The sequence below is a fragment of the Chlorocebus sabaeus genome, chromosome 24, assembly GCF_047675955.1.
Source record: "Chlorocebus sabaeus isolate Y175 chromosome 24, mChlSab1.0.hap1, whole genome shotgun sequence".
In the NCBI taxonomy this organism is placed as follows: domain Eukaryota; kingdom Metazoa; phylum Chordata; class Mammalia; order Primates; family Cercopithecidae; genus Chlorocebus; species Chlorocebus sabaeus.
Genome location: NC_132927.1, coordinates 5,846,861 through 5,868,724, shown reverse-complemented (window position 1 = coordinate 5,868,724; position 21,864 = coordinate 5,846,861). Strand labels below are relative to the sequence as shown.

Here is a 21,864-nt window from a genome sequence, read left to right as displayed (position 1 = left end):
GGTGGCTCACACCTGTAATCCTAGCATTTTGGGAGGCCAAGGCAGGCAGATCACGAGGTAAGGAGCTCCAGACCAGCCTGACCAACATGGTGAAACCCTGTCTCTACTAAAAATACAAAAATTAGCTGGGCGTGGTGGTGCGTGCCTGTAATCCCAGCTACTCAGGAGGCTGAGGCAGAAGAATCTCTTGAACCCAGGAGGTGGAGGTTGCAGTGAGCCGAGATTGCACCACTGCACTCCAGCCTGAGCAACAGAGCGAGACTCCATCTCAAAAAAAAAAAAAGAATGTGCTTTGAATATTACAGTCATCTCAGATTTCTAGCATTTCTGATTTATTTTAAAAATATTTAATGTTTATAATATATTTAATAGAATTGTATTAATTTTTAGGACTAATGTTTTGTTCTGCTTCATGTTTTTTTTTCATTGGACTTGTACCTCTAGGACATCAGCACAGTATATCAGATTTTTCCTGATGAAGTACTGGGTTCTGGACAGTTTGGAATTGTTTATGGAGGTAGGTTATCTCACTGAGCATTTTTATGAACTTAAAGTTTTCGCTAGTTATATTTTTAAAAGCATATTTCCAGGAAAAACATAAAAGGGAAGTCCTATGTGTATATATTTCTGTGTATCTTTCTGTGTTCTGTCTTTAAAAAATTTTTTTGAGATAGTTCCTACTTGGAAAATTGGTATATTTCTGTTTCGAAAGAGAAAGTTTCATACTCCCGAAAAACCTTTTTTCTTAATATAGACAAACTCTACACACAGTACTAAAGAAGTTTGGAATATCAGACAAAATATTGAGAAAACAAGGAAGTTATGACTTGTAAACAAATTAATTCCATTTTCTTTTGGCGTACTTGATCAGAAGTCCATTCATGTTAGTAGACAAAACAAAATTTAACCTTCCAGTGTCTTTAACAATATATTTGTTTCCTGAAGGATTGAATTTTTTTTAATTTTTGAGGTGAAATATCAAGTCTTTACCTATTTTCTTATTGTCAAGCTCTTTGGTAAGTTTATTATTCTAACTTCTGCTATTTTAGATTCCAGCCAGTTAAAGAATATTTTTCAAGTCTTTAAAAAATATTTAATATTAATGCTTTATTTGCCCTGTAAAATGACTTCATAACTTTCAGTTCCTTAATATTATCAGTAATAAATTATTTCTTGTGGTGAGGTTGAGTGTTCTGATATAATCACAATGTTCCATTCAATTTTATTTATCACCATATAATATTGTACTTTTTAATTTAAAAAGTAATTAAGTTCTACTCTATTTTACAATGTAATGTTGAATCTTATAAAATGCTCCAGTGGTTTCTTTGATGAGAAACCTATCATGAGTCACTAACCATTGTACCGTTTGTTAATGCATAACTGTATAATAGAGGGGACCGATTGTTCGATTATTGCTCTACAGTGTAATAGTTGCATGCAAAAAAAAATTATAGTAGATAGATCATGGTAAATATACATAACTGCACATCATATAGGGGTGAGACAAGGGTGACAAATGAGAGTAGAGAGACCACCAGATGCCAGATAATTTGGGACGTCCAACACTGAAGACCAGGAATAGGAGGCGGCTACCACATGGAAGACCGAAACTTTAAGATTAGACACAAATGGGGTAAAGTAGATGAGAAGAGTCTCAGAAGAGAGGTCAAGTACTACAGTGACAGAGGAGTAGAGACAAAAGAAGTTATGGCCTTGAAAAAAGTACTTGCAGGAAAATAGCTGAGTTGAATAGAGACTGCAGTCAATCATAGAGTAAGAAATGATATTAAGGAAGTAGAGAACATGAACACAAGCTGATTTGATAGTGAAGGAAAACAGTCTGGAAAGAGAAAGAATAGTGAGAGTGGGATATCGGGTGAGTGAACACTAGATTTACAAGTGTTGGAAGACTGGAATTTCAAGTTCATTTGTATGTAACCAAAAAGTTTGAGTAATTAGATGCATTTTCCATTTCTATTTTCTGATTCATTTTCATTTCTTATATTCAGATTCATTTAACCCTGCTACATTTTGTACCTACCACAATAGAGTAGTGTAGAAGTTAAGAACTTGGGGGTGCCCCGCAGAATTCCTGAAAAGTTTGTTGCAGTAGTTAATGAGGTGTAATACACATAAAGGGCCTATTATGTGGTGATAATGATGATTATGATAACTAACATTTTTTGAGTGTGCACAGTTACCAGGGTATTTTGTATACTTTATATGCCTTCTTTCATCCAATCTTCTCCTCATTGTAGATGAGGAACCTAGAATTCAGAAAGAGTGAGGGATTTGCTCAAGATCACACAGCTAATAAGTGGCAGAGCCAAGACTTTAATTCTTTCCCCTATAACATACATTATCTTATCAGGACTTTAAAATTATACTTTCTAAAGGGGAGTTAATTTGCTGGTGAAACAAATATTTTCTATATTAAGTAGCTCAATATTCTGTTTCTAAAACATATATTTTTGTGAAAAAATACCAGGCTGTTGATACATATAGCTTTTAATGCCCCAATTCTTTTGCGTTCTAAATTATGGCTAATTTTAAAGCACATATTTGATTTAGAATAATGAAATCTTTATATATATGTGTAAATCAGTGCTCTTTAGAAATGTTAATTTATTCAGTGAAATATGTTTATCATTTCTTTAAATGTCCTTGCAAATTTTAGTGTTCTTTAAGATAGATCCTATTTAATAACATACTAATGCTCCCCTTTTTCATTTTAAAGGAAAACATCGTAAAACAGGAAGAGATGTAGCTATTAAAATCATTGACAAATTACGATTTCCAACAAAACAAGAAAGCCAGCTTCGTAACGAGGTTGCAATTCTACAGGTACTTCTTTGGTTCTCATTCAGGGGAAGGGCATAAAATCCCTCATCCTTTACTTCTGCAAAGCGAAGAAATGTTCTCTAAAGACCTGTGGCGTAAATATTTGGGAACACTTTAAAATAACTGAAATGGCAGATCAAGTATCCGAACTTGCCTGAATAGTGTCTTTCCTGAGTCTAGGCAGCAGTTGTTCTTTTTTATGTATTTAATTCTAGGTTTCAATATATAATTAATATTCATTAAATGGGTAATGTTTCAGCATTTACTCGTAGTGGACATGCTGAGACCATTTTATTTTATATTACAAATGACCTTGCTGTCATAAACACGTCTTCTTTGTGCTGTGATAATTATATGAATTGGGTGTGTTACTGTCAGCATATCAGTTACGGGAGTGAGATGTGTCTGAGAAGCAGATCATCTTGATGTTATTAATGTCCTCTTTGTCTCTCACTGTAAGCCTTTCATTTGACATCGAGCATGTCACTTAACTTCTCTCATTAATAACAGTCCCTTTTTTCAAACCAGAATTCGATAATAAAATATATTATGCGATAAAGATTTTTGTCACCATTAAAATTTTTTTGCAGACCAAAGGGAAATAGAGCAGTTGTTTGCTACATGTAGTCATCATGGCTATCTAGGCTACTCAATTGAGATCATTGATAAGTTCCTATTTTTATATAACTGACATAATTTTTTACTTCTCATGCAAGCATGTCATGATTTTTAATTCCCAGTTTTAATGGACAGTTTTTTTCACAAAACAGAACTTTTCATTTCTTCATTTATAGTTTCATTTAACTGCCATTTATTGAGTTTCATATAATAAAAAGCTGAAAAAGATATGATTTCTGCCCTAAAGGAGCTCATGTACACAGAGACAGCCACAAATATTGCCTGCTATACAGAGAAAAATAACATAGACTTTTCTGGGACTTGGAATTTCCAAAGATGATGTTTTTGTGTCTCTAAGACAACTAATGTAGCACAGAGAACTCACAATGCTGTCTGCTTACATGGGGAAGAAAAGAACCATGGATGTGAACATACTAATTAATGGATTCATGGCTTAGTGTCTGTTAATCAGTTACAAACAACTGGAACATTGAGGTGCAGATGACATCTGAAACTCTAGTAAATGACATCTTTCCTAACCCGGCCCTTGCACTTCCAGTGTCCACCTCACTGTGGTCTCCTGAAGGAAGATACTATTGCAGGGAAGGAATCCAGAGTCAGCGTGTGTACAGGAGATATTTATTCTTCATTATAGGATAGGAGAAAAGAGCTTCATGGTTAACATGGTTACATCTTTCTCTATTTTACTGCAGTTGCAGAAAACTGACTAGATGTTGGGTTTCTAATTTTCTGTGCCTTGGCCTTTTAATTGGCTTTCCCCAAGTCTGTCAACACAGTATCAGCAACTGACTCCAGAGGTAGAAAAATAAAATACAGCCGGGCGTGGTGGCTCACACCTGTAATCCTAGCACTTTGGGAGGCCGAGGCGGGCAGATCACCTGATGTCAGGAGTTTGAGACGAGCCTGGCCAACATGGTGAAACCCCATCTCTACTAAAAATACAAAATTAGCCGGGTGTGATGGCAGGTGCCTGTAGTCCCAGCTACTTGGGAGCCTGAGGTAGAAGAGTCACTTGAACCTGAGAGGTGGAGGTTGCAGTAAGCCAAGATTATGCCATTGTACTCCGGCCTGGGCAACAGAGCAAGACTCCTGAAAAAAAAAAAAAAAAAAGAAGGAAGGAGAAAAATACACCTGAAATGTAAACTACCTCCCAATTCCTCTTCTAAAACAGAGGTCCCCAGTCCCCGGGCCGTGGACCTGTAACTATACGTGGCCTGTTAGGAACTGGGCCACACAGTAGGAGGTGTGTGGTGGGCAAGAAAGCATTACCGTCTGAGTTCCACCTCCTGTCAGATCAACAGCAGCATTAGATTGTCATAGGAGTGCAAACCCCATTGTGAACTGTGCAAGAAAGGGATCTTCTGGTTGTGCACTCATTATGAGAATTAAATGCCCACCCTCCCCGACTCCTGCCGCCATGCTTCCCTGGAAAAATTGTCTTCCACTAAGCCCATCCCTGTTGCCAAAAAGGTTGGGGACCATGGCTCTAAAATATTAGATGCAGACAACTCAGATGCAATAAATATACTTTTGGAAAATCTTCATCATAATAAAGTTTTCTAAAGAGTTTAGTTAGGTTGAAAGTCCAGTTCTGCTCCTAGAGCACACGAAAAGGTCAAACATCTCTGATAGCCTGAAATCCCAAAAGTTTCCGTTACTTATACTTAACTTCACTGCCCCTAACCATTCTTTGCCTTATTCATCAAACTAGTATTTACTGAGTACATATGATGAGCCAAGCACTGTTCTAGGTCCAGTAGATACAGCACGGACAAAGGCACACAGGTCTTTGCTGTCATGGGTCTTTAAATTGTATCACTCAGCTATGCTCAGTTATGCTGAGTTGGATATTTGCAACAAATTTATGTATTGAATTTTCAATCTCATAACCTGTACAATGGGTCATGTCTAGGCTTGGTTTAATTATATACAGATACTAGGTTCAGTAGTTCATACTTTATTATAAAACTGCCAATTATTTTAAAATATGTCCATCAAGAATAGGAAACTAATCATGTCTCCCAAATGAAAATAAACCAAGAAAGAAAAGGAAGGAAGAAAGGAAGGAAAGAAAGAAGAGAAAGAGAGAGAGACAGAGAGAGAGAGACAGAGAGAGAGAGAGAAAGAAACCCTTTTGAACTCCTTTTTACCATTGTCAGATACATTAGTCTCTCAGGAAAGATAGTAATTCGGTATCCGAAGACAATGAAGTTCAAGCTCACCTATTTTGAGTCCTTGCTCATATATCACTCTCTACAGATACATGAGCACTATTCTAACACCCTATTTAAAATTGCAGTCCAAACCCCCTTCTCCATACTTCTCTTACCCTGATCTGTTTTGTTTTCTGTAGCAGTTATCACTTTCTAACCTGCTATAGAATTATATTTATTATATTTGTTGCAAGTTCCTCTCACCACTGTCAACCTTGAACCTACCACTAGAATACACACTTCAGGGGGACAGTTACCATTGATTTGTTTAATAATGTATCCCCACTGCCAGAAATTGTTCCTGGCATACATCAGCTGCTAAATAAATTTTTGTTGAATTAATTAATTAAAGTTGTACAGAAACACCATCTTATGTAAAGTGACATTCATAGTATCCAACTAGGTAGCAAAAGGCTGGTTAGTTAGTTAGAAAGGATTATGTGTGTTCGCTCTGCAGAAACCCTCACTGTGTCATTTTATATTATTATTAAAACTAGAGCTCACCACCTTGAACCTGAAGAGACAAAATATTAATGAGGATGGGAGTGGGGGTTGGCTTCCAACTCACTAACTCTCATATGTTAAAAAAAAAAAAAAAAAAAAAGTACCATGATTGAAGTCAATTGAATGGAGAGGAAGATTTTCTTTTACTAATCTTGAGAAATAAAATTCTAATCCTCTGCATATACATAGGTAGTACCCAGAAGCATTTGGTATCTTCTACCTTGTGGTCCTCTAGCTTATGAAAGCTGGTGCCCTAGTAGGGCCTGAGAAGTTTTGCCCTCCCTCTTCCTCCTCCTCATTCTCCAGAGGCAACCATGTGGGTTGAAATGCCAGTGGGGCAAAATCCTCCTCATTCAGCTCTGCTAGGTCCTCAGATCAAATTTTGATTTGTTTCTGTTCTTGTGAAAAAGCACCTGAGCTTGTAGAAGACTTCGAAGTTGTGTGAATAGGGAATGTGAGAAAAGGTAGAGCTCTTCGTTTTTTTTTTTTCCATTTCATTTTCTCTGTATAACTTAGATGAAGGCCTTCCAAGATCCGATTTAATCATTAGAAAACTAAACTCATTAGATATTTTTGAATAATATAAATTAAGGCAAGTCTAAGTGTTATGGCATATCATTTATATCTCATACCATTTGGAATAGCTCTATTTTTATTATCTGTAAATACTTCATTATTATTATGTTTCAATGGGTGTTAATTAATGTAGGTACTGGCCAGGTGCGCTGGCTCATGCCTGTAATCCCAGCATGCTGTGTGGCCGAGACAGCCAGATCACCTGAGGTCAGGAGTTTGAGACCAGCCTGACCAACATGGTGAAACCCCATCTCTACTAAAAAATACAAAAATTGGCCAGGTGTGGTGGTGCACACCTGTAGTCCCAGCTACTCAGGAAGCTGCGGTAGGAGAATAACTTGAGCCCTTCAGGAGGCAGAGGTTGCAGTGAGGCGACATTGTACCACTACACCCCAGCCTGGATGACAGAGTGAGACTCATCTCAAAACAAAAAAATTACCGTAGACATTAAGCTTATTTCATAACATTTCCATCATCCCGTGTATATTGTTTTTGAATTTTTTGTTATTCATTTCAAAATAAAAATAAAAGGATGTTTTATGATTATTAAGGATATCACAGAAAACTGACCTTCATAAGGACATGCAAATATATGTTAGAGCACTTAAAAGCTTTTTTTGTTTTTTGGGAGAAAGGGTCTTACTCTGTCATCTCACTGGAATGTAGTGGCACGATCACAGCTCACTGCAGCCTTGACACAGGCTCACGCAATCTTCCCACCTTGGCCTCTTGATTAACTGGAACTACAGGTGTGCCCCACTAGGCTTGGCTAATTTTTTTATTTTTGGTAGAGACAGAGCCTCACAATGTTATCCAGGCTGGCCTTGAACTCCTGAACTTAAGCCATCCTCCCACCTCAGCCTCCCCAAATGCTAGGATTACAGGCATGAGACACCACACCAGGCGAGTTAGAAGGTTAAAATCTGAAGCAAATAACACTGGTATGATATATTTTATGTATTTTTTCATTTAAATCAACAGACTTATTCAGTCAAAACTAATTTTTATTTTCTAATTTTAGAATATCACAGTGCATATGAAGGTTAAGAAAAATACATGTATATATAATTCTAATGGATTCACTAATATTTTTCTCCTTTTCTTGTATTGTAACTTTCATTTATTGATACAAGGAACAATACTAGAGCTCCTATTGATAATACATAAAAGCATTTTGGAATTTTAAAAGTACTGAATATAGAATACAGAATGTAGAAAAAATGAATTTTAGGGTTCATAAATTATTCTCCTATATTTATCTCATAAAATTACCTCTACTTTCCTGGTTTATATTCTCTTCTCATCCAAGTCTGTCGTCATTTAAAAACAGAACAATGGCTCACACCTATAATCCCTCTCAAAGTGAGAGGATCAGTTGAGGCCAGAAGTTAGAGACCAGCCTAGAGGTAACTCACAACTCACGATAGGAAAGACACAGAATCAACCTAAATGGCAAAAAATGGTAGACTGGATAAAGAACATGTGGTACACATATACCATGGAATACTATATAGCCATAAAAAAGGAGATAATGTCTTTGTAGCAACATGGATAGAGCTGGAGGCTATTATCCTAGGCAAACTAACACAGGAACAGAAAACAAAACACTACATGTTCTCACGTATAAGTGGGAACTAAACACTGAGTACATGTGGACACAAAGAAGGGAACAATAGATACTAGATCCTACTTGAGGGAGGAGTATGGGAAGAGGGTGAGGTTTGAAAAACTACCTATTGAGTACTAATGCTTATTACCTGGATAGTGAAACCATCTGTATACCAAACCCCTACAACACTCAATTCACATATATAACAAACACTATGAACCTAAAATAAAATATTTTTGAAAGGTGTGAAATATTCACATTAGCATTTTTGGTACTCAAATTCAAGGGAAGAAAACAGATCCCCCTCTAGAACCTCCAGAAAACAAGACAGCCCTGCCAACCCTTTGATTTTAGTCCAGTAAGAACCATGTTTGTTTTCTAACCCCCAGACTGTAAGATAATAAATCTGTATTGTTCAATAAAAAATTAAGTCGGTGTGGTAGTATGCACCTGTAGTCCTAGCTACTTGGACTGAGGCAGGAGGATCACTTGAGCCTGGGAATTCAAGGCTGCCATGAGCTATGATCACACCACTGCACTCCAGCCTGTGCAACAGAGTGAGACCTTGTCTCCTGGAAAAAAGCCACAAACGATAACAACAAAGTGTGGTCTTGATTTGTCTAGGCTGCCTCTCATAGCTATGGTCAAATCTCTGCCACACTTCAAATTTGTACTCTGCTCTTCTTTCATTTCTTGTTTATAAATTCCCCTCTTGTCATTGGTTTCTCCACCTTTCTTAAAGAAAATACACGACAATGCATGGCTTTTTTCTTTCTTTCTTTCTTTCTTTTTTTTTTTTTTTTTTTGCCATACCCTTGATTTCTAAGGCTCACTCCTTCCTTTTTAAATCTCTCTTCTCACTTCATCCCTGTACTTACCAGAACCAACTTTTCCTTCCTTGCTAACTCCTCTATCTTCCTAAACTTCTCCCTCCATTTATCTGAAGGATTTACGCACATTCGAAGCTCATTCCCAGAGTGAGGTCATCCATTTTGAGAGAGTCACCTGTCATTTCTTAGGCCATTCCTTAATACAGCTCTTGAGTCCAGCCTTCCACAGGCACTTCAGTCTCACTTTCCATCCTTAGGACATCTCCACTTTGCTGTGCTGCCCCCACCCGAACCCAGTCAGCCTAAAGCCAAACATGTGACCCTAATATTTTTCCCCACAAGATATTCTCTCCCTTTGTGTATTTTTCTATCATTCTTCCAATTTCTCAAGAAGGCAAGAACTCTTCCTTCAATTATTGAAAATATTAAGTCATTCGACAGTACCTGTGAAGCCTTTCATTCCTTTATACAAAGTGATTTGCTGGGCCTTCGGGCCATATAAACATTAATAAAACCCTTTAAAATGTTGATACTCTGGGCAGTCAGATACAAGTAGTTAGAAGTCAGAATCGCTGTGGAAGCACAGTAGAAGAAGTTATGGATTACCACAGATTCAGGGAGAGCTTCGAAGAGAAGCCTGGCATTGGCAAAACCTGGAAAGATTCATACGGTTTTCATAGGCAGAGAAACGGTGGAAAGGGTCATTAGGGCCAAGCAACCACGTCAGCAACATAAACAGTTTTGAAAAGCTGAGCGGAAAACTTTGGATTATTTTATAAGAGTGATCTTCAAACATTTTTCTTCATGTGCTCTCAAAAAGAATTCTGAAAACTTTGTACCTCCTTGTGTATTTTTAAGTTGGCATCTAGAACTATTTTGTCAAAAATTGTTTTAATTTTCTAGTGGATGGAAAATATTGGTATTTCACAATAAAGCTGTCATATCACTCCTTTAAATGTACCCATTATAATATAAATATTATAGACATTTGATACCCTTTATCAACTATTTTTTAAAATACGTGAATAGGCTTTTCTTTAACAACAGTACATTTTGCAACATTCCTTGTTTTCCTTGAGCCTATTCCACTTTCCCCACAGAATTATATTTCAATTTAATGAGTTTTTATACTTTGAAGTCTTGTCTTGCCCTACTTTTCATAATTCTTTGCAATAAAAATATGTGTACATCGACTGGGTACGGTGGCTCCGGCCTGTAATCCAAGCACTTTGGGAGGCTGAGGCGGGCAAATTGCCTGAGCTCAGGAGTTCAAGACCAGCCTAGGCAACATGGCAAACCTTGTCTGTACTAAAAATACAAAAAAAAAAAAAAAGTAGTTGGGCATGGTGCCACATGCCTGTAGTCCCAGCTACTCAGGAGGCTGAGGCAGGAGACCCTTGGAGGCGGAGATTGCAGTGAGTCAAGATCATGCCACTGCACTCCAGCCTGGGCGACAAAGCGAGACTGTGTCTCAAAAACAAAAGTACATGTGTGTATTTTTAAATGTCTTGGTGGCAACATTTTTTTTTTTTTTTTTTTTTTTTTTGAGATGGAGTCTGGCTCTGGGTCGCCCAGGCTGGAGTGCAGTGGCCGGATCTCAGCTCACTGCAAGCTCCGCCTCCTGGGTTTACGCCATTCTCCTGCCTCAGCCTCCCGAGTAGCTGGGACTACAGGCGCCCGGGTGGCAACATTTTAAATGTTTCAAATATTCTCCATGATTAATTTATTATCATAACTCTTGTCACTTATTACTTATATAACTATATAGATATTATTCAGCAAGATAAATATTCTGTAAATCTTTATGCTTGTATAACATAAAAAGTAAAATATCACTGGAAATGCATTATTTAATGAAATTGATTTAAATGTAGTTCATAAATTGGTGAGTGAACATTACTTGTTACTCAAATGAGACAGGGTTCAGAAATAATTTTATTCCTTTTTTTAAAATATAGGAGCTGAGTTGTAAAAAAAAGAAAAACCTCAGTGATTTATATTTATCTTCAGAAGTTCATTTGAATCCTTCCTCTGTTTATAAATTCATTAAATCCTTCTTTACTATTGTTGAAAGCCTGAATTAGAAACTAAGTTGCAAAAGAATTGATTTCCAATTCATTAGGGTCATTCACTTCATACCAACACAGTATTTCAAATTTTCCCATTATTGTTCTCCCCATGGAAGAAAGTATTTTTCTCCCCATAGCAAAGCACCATAGTAATATTTGGAATGTATGACATCCATGCCTTCCTTTTAGAAAACTGGAGAAAAATCATCATGAAAGCAAACTTGGGGATGGAAAATTTTCAGACCACAGGATATTCTTAGACAGGTCTGTATTAGAAGAGTATGTGTGGACTGTTAGGATTCATTCATGCATGTGTTCATTCAAAGTATAATTATTGAATGGCCAGGGTGTTCCACATAGTAGGGATATAAATGTAAACAAAATAGATTTTCTTAAAACCATCTCTGTGCTCACATATCTCGTAAAAACTCCTTTTTATCTCCCAGAGTATGCTTTCCTTAGTTTGGAGACTGCTTTAGTGGGACAAAGCCTGCAATGAGACGAGGAAATGGGCTTAGTGTGAGTTCATGGAGAACCTTTGATTTGTTACCAAGTCAGTTGGATTTTATTATGCCTGGGCAATGATGAATTATTGAAAAGTTTTCAAAAAGAAATTGTTATGATCAGATCAGTGTTTTGGGTTTATGTATTACAGAGAAGAAAGTTTAAAGGTAAGAAAAAATTTTAAGTGGGATGGAGCTGAACATGCCTTAGCATAATGCTGGCCCCTGGTAGGCACTCAGGAAATATTTGTTGAATGAAATATGTAGCCACAACTGAGGGAACCAGGGGATACAAATTTGCAGGGCATGGCAATAAGAGAATAAAGCATTTCTTACCATCATTCTTTTTTTGTCTAAAAAACATAGTAACTTGTCTTCATGGAACAAGATTAAATATATATCTTCTGGATGATCAGGAGTAAGTAGAGAGGAGATAATTATGACAGAAAACCAGAGAATTATCTTGCTAAGTCTGCACGGGAAAATGAAAATTTTTGGAAACTAGAGACTTCTTTTTAAATCACAAAGAAATCAATTATTTCTCTAGAGGAAAATGTGCAAAATGTGGATGCTTTCTCTTTCAGTGTGTATTGAGATGCTGGTTTGTATTTCTGTTGTTTCATCTAATTTGTACTATATTTCTTCAAATATTTCTTTCCTTGCGTTTTATTACATGAAGAATTTTTATGAAACTGTTTCTATAGGCAAGACATGTTTTGGAGCTCTAAGGAAATCTTACTGTCTTTTGCATGTTCCAAAAATAAAGTGTATAGGTTATATATATATATGTCTAAAATAGAGAAAAACAACTATCTATTATAAGAAAAAGAAAATTAATTTAGAAAATTTTCCAGATAGATATTCTGTTAGAAGTTAAGTCATAGTGAAAAGTTAAGTGTCAAAAGGCTAGGTTTCAAGTAAAAATTTTCCGTTTTTTAGTAAATCTCTTTCAACCTTGGTTTTCTTAACTGTGCATTGGAAATCATGCTGACTTGGTCTATTTCCTTCATAGGAGTTTTTGGGGACTCAATTAAATCCTATATAAAACATTTTAAAAATCATTATTTCCCAGTATATTTTTCAAAGAACACTAGTCTTTTGAGCTCCTTCATAGAAGGGGCGGAAGCACATTTTTTCATCAAGAAAATTTGGAAAATGTTGTGTATGTTGTGTATGGAAAATGTTCTAAGAGTCGTGTCTTAGAAGTAAACATAGCCTTTTACTTATTAACAATTCTGAGAAATCCTATAATTGGAAACTTGTTTAACTTGAAGAATATGTTAGTTAAACTCATTTTGCCATAGAAGCTTATACAGATGTAAGGTATTACCATTTGACTTTTTGCACATACTATTCTGTCATCTAACCTTGTCCAGTAGACCCTACGTGCTCACTTTAGTTACCATTATCTGGTATATAATACGTCTGAAGGATTATGTGTCTGCACACATTATTTAACACATCATGGAATGTTATGCTTTTTGGTGTGCTGACATCTAAATGTAGAAGCTATACTACAGTAATAGGATTTGTCAAAAATTACACTTAAAATCTAATGCCAAGCCTAGATTGGATTTTTGTGTTACTGTTTCCAGCCAGGTAGATTAACAGGAAATAAAAAGTTTTCCATAGGCGTCTTCATTTCCAGACATTTCATGCCAAGTAGAAGAAAAATCCAAATATTTGCTCCATTTTTCAATTTTTGTAAACAATTAAACAGCTTCATGTAGATTCCAGTGGTTTTTATTTTTTGGTAATAATTCACACTTTTAACATTCTGTGTCTCCTAAACACAAACCCAATAATGGTATGAAGGGAAGGGGGTCATACTTGAAGAACGGAATGTTTATTAACACCACATTTTTAGAAATGAATTAGTTAGTCATTAATTTTCTGTTTTTGTGGCCTTTTTTTTTTTTTTCTGATTTTCCAACATTACACTCTTTTGACCTTGGTTGGGAGTTAGAAGGTGGGAACTGGGATGCATGCATACAAGATCCTTGCTATGTGAATCTTTCTTGAGTTCTCACTCCCCCCACCCCGAAAATTACAGTATCGAATTCAAGCATATACAGGCATTAATGCCAATGATTCCTCAGTGTATGAGTCCAGATGATGGGCTTAGAGCATCTAGATTTCACTGGGGTTTTATTGTTTCTTTTATTTAAAGTGATATTTTTAAAAGACTTTATTTTTTAGAGCAATTTTAATGTCACAGCAAAATTAAGAGGAAGATACAGTGATTTCCCATATACACCTTGCCCCCACACATGTATACCTTCGCCCCCTATGAATCTCCCCCACCACAGTGGTACATTTGTTACAGTGGATGAACCCACCTTAACAAATCATAATTACCTAAAGTCCATAGTTTACATCATGGTTTACTCTTGATGTTGAACTTTCCATGGGTTTGGACAAATGTATAATTACATATATCCATCATATAGTATCGTACAGAGTATTTTCCTTGCCTTAAAAGTCGTCTGTGCTTCACATATTCAACCATCCTTTAGCCCAACCCCTGTCAGCCACTGATCTTTCTATTGTCAGCATAGTTTTCTCTTTTTGTCTTTCCAGAATGTCACATAGCTGGAATCACATCGTATGTGGCCTTTTCAGGTTGCTTTCTTTCACTTAGTAATATACATTTAAGTTTCCCCCATATTTTTTCATGGTTCGAGAGTTTAGTTCCTTTTAGCACTGAATAATATTCCCTGGATGTACCACAGTTTGTTCATTCACCTACTGAAAGACATCTTGTTTGCTTCCAGGTTTTGGCAATTATCTCTGCAGGTTTCTGTGTGAATGTAAGTTTTAAACTTCTTTGGGTAAATACCCAGAAGTATGATGGTATATTAAGTATTTGTTTGGTTTTGTAGGAAACTACTAAATTGTCTCCCAAAGTTGCTGTACCATTTTATATTCCCACCAGCAATGAATTAAAGTTCTTGTTACTCCACATCCTTGCCAGCATTGGGCCTTGTTAGAGTTCCAGATTTTGGCAATTCTAATAGGTGTGTAATAGTATCTTACTGGTATTTTATTTTGCATTTCCCTGATGACATCTGATATTGAGCAACTTTTCATGTACTTATTTTCCATCTGTATAGCTTCTTTGGTGAGGGGCGTCTGTTAAGGTTTTTGGCCCATTTTTTAATCTGGCTGTTTGTTTTCTTGTTGTGTTTTAGTAGTTCTTTGTATATTTTAGATAATAGTTCTATATCACAAAGACATTTGTGTCTTTTTCGAATATTTTCTCCCAGTCTGTGGCTTTTTTCTCATTTTCTTGATTGGTTTTGTTTTTAAAATTTTCCATTCATCTTTTCTGAAGGATGCCTGGTGATGGGTAGAAAATGTCAAATATTTTTATACTATTTCTATGTGGAAAAGTCAAAAAAGGCTAGAAAAAATGAAAGATGATGAAAGAGTATTTATAAGTGTTGCTTTCTGCATACTCCTCTCACCCCTCTACATTTAGCTACTTCTCCTTTTATAGGGAAAAGAGAGGACTCATTATATTTATCATGTGTCTGCAGCAATCCTGGATCTAAATCTAGATTGAATCATTTCTAGAATGTAAGAAATGAAGAATGACTGTGAGGTGTGTGGATAGGTTTTTGAATATACATGGATGTTGGCCGGGCATAGTGGCTTATGCCTATAATTTCAGCACTTTGGGAGGCTGAGGCAGACGGATCACTTGAGGCCAGGAGTTCGAGACCAGCCTGGGTAACATAGTGAAACCCTGTCTCTACTAGAAATACAAAAAAAACCCAAAAACAAACAAACAAAAAAAACACCTGGGTGTGGCGGTGCTCGCTTGTAGTCCCAGCTACTTGGGAGGCTGAAGTGGGAGAATTCCTTGAGTCTAGGAGGCGGAGGTTGCAGTGAGTGGAGATCACAACACTAAACTCCAGCCTGGCTGACAGAGCAAGACTCTGTCTCAAAAAATTAAAAAAAAAAAAAAATATGTATGTGTATATATATATATGCACACACACACACAGATTAGTCCTCAAGTGATTTATTTTGCTATGAAAACATTGAATTGGTCCTCACCTCTCCCCGGCACTTAGGGCCAATTTTACTTAACAGAATGCACAATACTACAACTAATTTAGGATGAAAACATTGTAATCATACTTTGTGCATTATAAGCTAGCCACCTCAAAGTTGACTCCCTTTCTAGATATGAGGGCACAATATATATGTTGTCATTAACAGTTAATGGAGATACTTCAACTTACTATTTTTTCTACAAAATTTTGAACTATATTAAACCAGGATAAATCTCTGCTAATTAGTGGCACAACAAAAGTAGAATTATACTCTAGTTCCAATGGATGGTTTGAGCAAATTGTTCTTAATAGGAGTGATGTGAGAATTTCTGAATTCTCAGAGTCCAGTGAGTTAAATTTGATCATGACCTCATTGATATAACAGTCAACCAGTGACACCTGTTCACAAGAGGGTAGATTGTTCTATTTGGTCTTGTTGAAGTCATGTCATGTGCATTTATTCCTCTGACAGTACGTATTAACATAATTTGTTCTAAGTTAATATCAATGTGAATTTCTAAAATACTGTAGATGAAATTTCTCAAAACATGCTACCCCCGAAAAGATGATTAATGAAGAATAATCCTGTTTTAATTGTAAACTTTTTGCCAGCCGAAGATGAAATGGGGACGTGTTCATAGGCAATAACCAAATGACCTCTGTTCTCACTTTAGACCAGGATAACTTCCATGTGATACAACACACAGCCTTTCCCTTAATTGACCTCAGAGTAGAAGCACCTCTGCCATTACTGAGCTCTGAAAACACAGCAAGGTACCCCATGATGGGAAATAATTATGTTATTATAGTAAAACATCTTCATAAGTAGGTTATATAGTATCCTGAAAATACCTTAGGGTTAGCAACAAGAAAAAAGGGAGAAAAGTAACCATCCTTGAGAAAAATGTATAATTTGGGCTTCATATTTTTAATTATCTGAAAAAAAGCAGCCTACTTTTCCCATTCCCTTTCATTCATCTTTCCTTTACATAACTGCATAAGAATAAAATAAAAGATTTTTATGTTAGTATAAAATATTAATGAACTATAATGGTAATATGTAAGTTGGGCAAGATTTTAATACCTGAAAGTTTATTTTTCTTTCACTAAATGAGGATTAAGTATGAGTATTCTTTTTGTTTTGTTTTGCTGGTATCCTTTTGTTCTTTAATTTGTATTATTTGAAATGATTACAATTTCCAATAAAATATGAAGCCTTATACGTCTTCACAAATAAAGATACTGTCTTCCATCTGAAGATACATCAAAAGAAAAAAAGCAAGGTGTGAAAAAGTAGATGCATCCAGATTGGCAAAATGGATGCATCCAGATTGGCAGATACATGGATGTCTTTATAGTGTTCACTTTACTTTTGAGTATATTTGAACGTGTTCATTTATAAATAATATAACTAATAAATAAATCTTATTACAGTTGTTTGTGAACTCTTTCCCTCAGTTCCAAAGGACAAAGACTCCTGCCCTAGAATTGAGGAATGTGTTAGGCAGACCAAATCGTGGAGACTTTGTATGGCGTGGTAGGCAGAATGCTCTCCCACCCACCCCTGCACCGCCAAAGATGTCTGCACCCTAATCTCAGGCACCAATGAGTATGTTACCTGAGGTGGCAAAAGGAACTTTACAGGTATAATTAAAGTTGCAGACCTTATAATAGGAAGAGTCATTTGGATTATTCAGGTGTGATCAATCTAATCACATGCGCCCCTAAAAGCAGAGCACCTTCTCCCACTGGAGGCAGAAGAGATGTAGTAGTCACAAAGATTCGAAGTGTGTGAAGGACTCCACGCACAGTAGCTGGTTAGATATGGGGAGCAACATCATGAGGAATTCAGGCAGCTTCAAGGAGCTGAGACAGACACTTGGCTCACAGCCAACAAGGAAACAGGGACCTCACCCCTGCAGCCCAAATAACTGGACTCTGTCAACAACCTGAGTGAGCTTGGAAGCGGTTCTCCCTCAGAGCCTCCAGATAAGAGAGCAGCTTGCCAACAACTTGATTTCTGTCTATGAAACCCAGACCAGTCAAAACTGCTGAGCTCACCAGACTTCTGACCTACAGAACTGTGAGCTAATAAATTTGTTGTTTAAAAAAACACACACAGTAAGGGGAAAGACGGGGATTGACTAACTAGAAGGTGCGAGTCTGTGGCAGTTCATACTTAATCTGATACAGCCTCCGTTGGGTGAAAGGCTAAAGGAAGTTTTCTTCTCTGTGGCTTACTGTAAACTTTCAGTTATCAAGCTAAAGAGGGACATTGGGCCCAAATCATTTTTAAATGCCATAAAATTTACCCAGTAATAATAAGTAACCCTTACTCTGTGTCAGGCACAATTCCAACTATTTTGTTACATTAACTAATAAGACCTGACTGTGTTATGAGTTGATACATTATTATCATCCTATTTTACATAAGAATTGGAAGCACCTCAGAGAGTTTAGATAACTCACCTGAAGGCAGAAGCTGGGAAGAGGCAGAGCTGGAATTCAAACTCAGGCCATCTGTCTTCAGAGAACTTGCTCCTGAAACTAAGCTCCAGGTCTCCAGGCTTTTACTTGTAGTCATACCTGTTCTGGGTTAAATAAAAAAATAAGAGGAGTTGAAAGACCTTTTCTAAGTAAGAAGTAAAACAGGTACAGTGACCATTATCATCTGAATAGCCCATTTTCAGTTCTTTATTCTCATTCTCAGGACAATGATGGAATCATAGTAAGGTTTTCACAATGTAAAGGAGGGTTGGCGTGGAGGGAAGGGAATATCCTGACTGTGCTACTACGTTGCTTATCTCTTGCTGATAACTGTTTCCTGGTGGCTTTTGAGAATGATCTGAATCTAAAGTATCTCCTTATTAAGAGCAGATATTAAACAAATACCAGTCTCCTAAATAGTAGGAAAATCATGTTTCTTCCTATCAAAGATGTTGAAATCTTAAAAAACACTGATCAAAACTGGTAGATTTTGAGGGGGTTGTACCTAGAAAGTGAAAGAGACTGTCTTTATCATATCCTTGGTCCTAGGGAAATCGTTGCAACTCATCAGTGGTGACATCTCTCAGAGGACATCCATATTATTCGTATTTATCAAAAAAGTAATTACTGGCCAGGTGCAGGGTGGCTCATGCCTGTAATCCCAGCACTTTGGGAGGCCGAGGCCAGCAGATCACTTGAGGTCAGGAGTTCATGACCAGCCTAACTAACATGGTGAAACCCCATCTCCACCAAAAATACAAAAATTAACCACACGTGGTGGCAGGCACCTGTAATCCCAGCTACTCAGGAGACTGAAGCAGGATAATCACTTGAACCCAGGAGGGAGAGGCTGTGGTGAAGTGAGACTGTGCCACTGCACTCCAGTCTGAGCAAGAGTGAGAATCTGTCTCCAAAAAAAAAGTCATTACTTATGAGTATATTTGTCATCAGAATCCTGAAATTTCCTACTAACAGATTTAAGAGAACTCAACTAAAAAGCCATGTACTGTATTTTTTTCTGAAGAGAGGCTGTCACCATATATCATATTTGATGCAAAATGTACTGTCACTAAGTCTGTCAAACATATACTAGCATATCTAAAAGCCATGGAAATCTTAAAGAATATTATTCACTTAATGAAAAGTAAGGAGAAGTAGAGACTCTTCATCTTTCAATCAAATTTAACAAAACTTGTGTTGAATATTTAGTATGTACCAGTCGACTAGACTTATACTGACTGGGAATACAAAATGATAAATGATAGCCCTTAGGGAGCTTGTAGTCTTGTAAGTAAGACAAATAGGTCCACCAATAATCAAATATGATAGGATAAGTGTTATGAAAGGGGATTATAGTAAAGAGTGAGAGTAGAGAGACATCCAAGACAGACTGGGAGAGTCAATGAAAGCTACCTGACAGCTGAATATTCACACCAGACAAATGTTCGCATTCAGGCTGAAGGGTAGTATGTATGAAAACATAGAAAGGAGAGAGTGTGGCTTGGTATAAAAATGGTTTTAGGGTGGCAACAAAAAGGGTGGATATTTGGTGAAGAAGAGAAGAAGCTGGAGAAATACTTCAGCAGAAAGAGAAAAAGGAGCTGATATTGAAGTGTTTCATATACCTCACTAAGGGTAGGCACCTTATCCAGAAGTTGGTGGTGATTCACTTGTGGGCTTGAAGCAAGATGGTAACATCAGAATCACCTTTGGGAAGATCACAGTGGCAGCCTTTTGAAGACTGGGTTGGAGAACAAGACCTAAGGCAAGATCAGTTGGGATGCTGTAGCGGATCCCTAAAAAAGAGATGAGGGCTCAAACCAGGCAGCAGTGGTGAGGATGAAGGTAAGGGGTCAGTGTGAGAGATGAAGGAAGTGGGCTCTATTAGTTTTAGAGACCAGCGGGTTGTTGGAAATGAAAGAGAAGTTAACATTTAGGATGAGCTGAAGGTTGCTGACCTAGGCGATTCACCATTCACCAAGTGAAGAAATTCTAGAAGAGTAAGTTTGGGTGGAGAGACACTGATTTCATTGTTGGACCTCTTTCATTTAAGTGAACATACCCAAAAGACAATTGAATATAAGACTGTGGAATTTAGGAGATCTTACTATATCAATGTGGGTATCATCTTTAACAAGTACTTTTATAATTGTCTGTTCTCTGCAAGATGGCTTTTTAGTCTCTATCAGGTAAGTATAGTCTATTTCCCTTTAATAAGGTATTAAAGTATTGTGATTTCTAAGACCATGACATGAAGCATAAATTATAAGAGACTGTAATTAGAAAATGGATAAGAAGGTATGCTCGTCTCTTGACCCTGGCAAACTGGCAGGAATGAGAGTCAACAAGGCCACTGCTTCAGTACTGTACCTCATGCTCCCACCCATTCCATTGTGTAATGGAATATTCTTCCTTCTGATTTGCATGCCATTTAGAATGTAGATCCTAGGCTCATCACATTTTTATTTAGTTTTTCTATCTCATTGTGAACTAAGTCAGTTTGTTCTTTGACAAAAAGTTAGTCAGAATTCCCATGTTAAGATTGCACTGCTCCTAAAGACCTGTTGAAAAGATAGATTGAATCTAATTCTCCTCTATCCTACCTCTCATATGTTTGAGTAGAATAATCCTAAAGATAGAAGGTGGAAGCTACATATATGGAATAAATTATAAACTCTAGATTTACAATAAAGCAACAATGTTAGACTTAAAAAATATTAGTACTTAGATATCAATATTAAAGAATATCCTTTAACACAAATCAAAAAATATAAATGAGAATTACATATACACAAAAAAATTAGAATTAGTCAATTCTTTATTTTCTTGAGATATTACTTTTATAAAAGTCTTTGCTTCTAGTGACTAATTTCCATTGATTATATACACATTTTCTAGGCAACTTGGGTCAGGAGAGTTTTTGTCTTTATCTACAAATGATATTTCCTCCCAGGCTTCGAAACAACTTATATTCACCCCGTGGATATGTCATCAATCTGTTATGTGTGAATGGACACTATTTTTTCCTGTACTTGGCCAAATGTTTCATTTCCTGAAAATTAAATTACTTAAATGCAACAAACAGATGGCCAGAGAGTCCTGTAGTAGCTTGCTCTGCCATGAAATTTATCTGCATTTCTGTGAAAGCCTGAGAAGTTGGGCAAAAATCTCTTTGCACACTACTATGCCATAGTTGATGTTGCAGTCTTCTAGCCATTTTAAAATTATTAATCTGTTACTTTGGACATTAGGAGGAAATGGTTTAAAGGCTGTTTCATATTTTATATGAAAAATTAAAACTGTTCATGAAAAGTCACATGGACCACCTTGGTTGAACTTAAAGTTGTACTTAAGGTATTAAAAAAATAATTACGCATGAAAATAGAGAAATAATAGCTAAAACTTTTTTCTTATTTCCAGTCTTCAAATGTATTCTGTAGGCTAATGACATATTCTTATCAGTGCAGTATAAGAAGTTTGACTAAATAAGTCATGATCCATGTATTCTGTTTTATTTTATTTTGTTACT

The 21,864-nt window shown here is 36.5% G+C and overlaps 1 protein-coding gene across 4 annotated transcripts in view; it reads left to right on the top strand.

The window, feature by feature from the left end:
- PRKD1 (protein kinase D1) overlaps positions 1-21,864 on the top strand; it is a 355,629-nt gene that overhangs the window by 306,908 nt on the left and 26,857 nt on the right. For all 4 annotated transcript variants that reach the window (XM_073010867.1, XM_073010866.1, XM_073010869.1 and 1 more), the window contains 2 exons: positions 445-517; positions 2,741-2,847. In XM_073010867.1, coding sequence (XP_072866968.1) covers positions 445-517; positions 2,741-2,847 — 180 coding nt within the window. The remainder of the gene's footprint in view (positions 1-444; positions 518-2,740; positions 2,848-21,864) is intronic.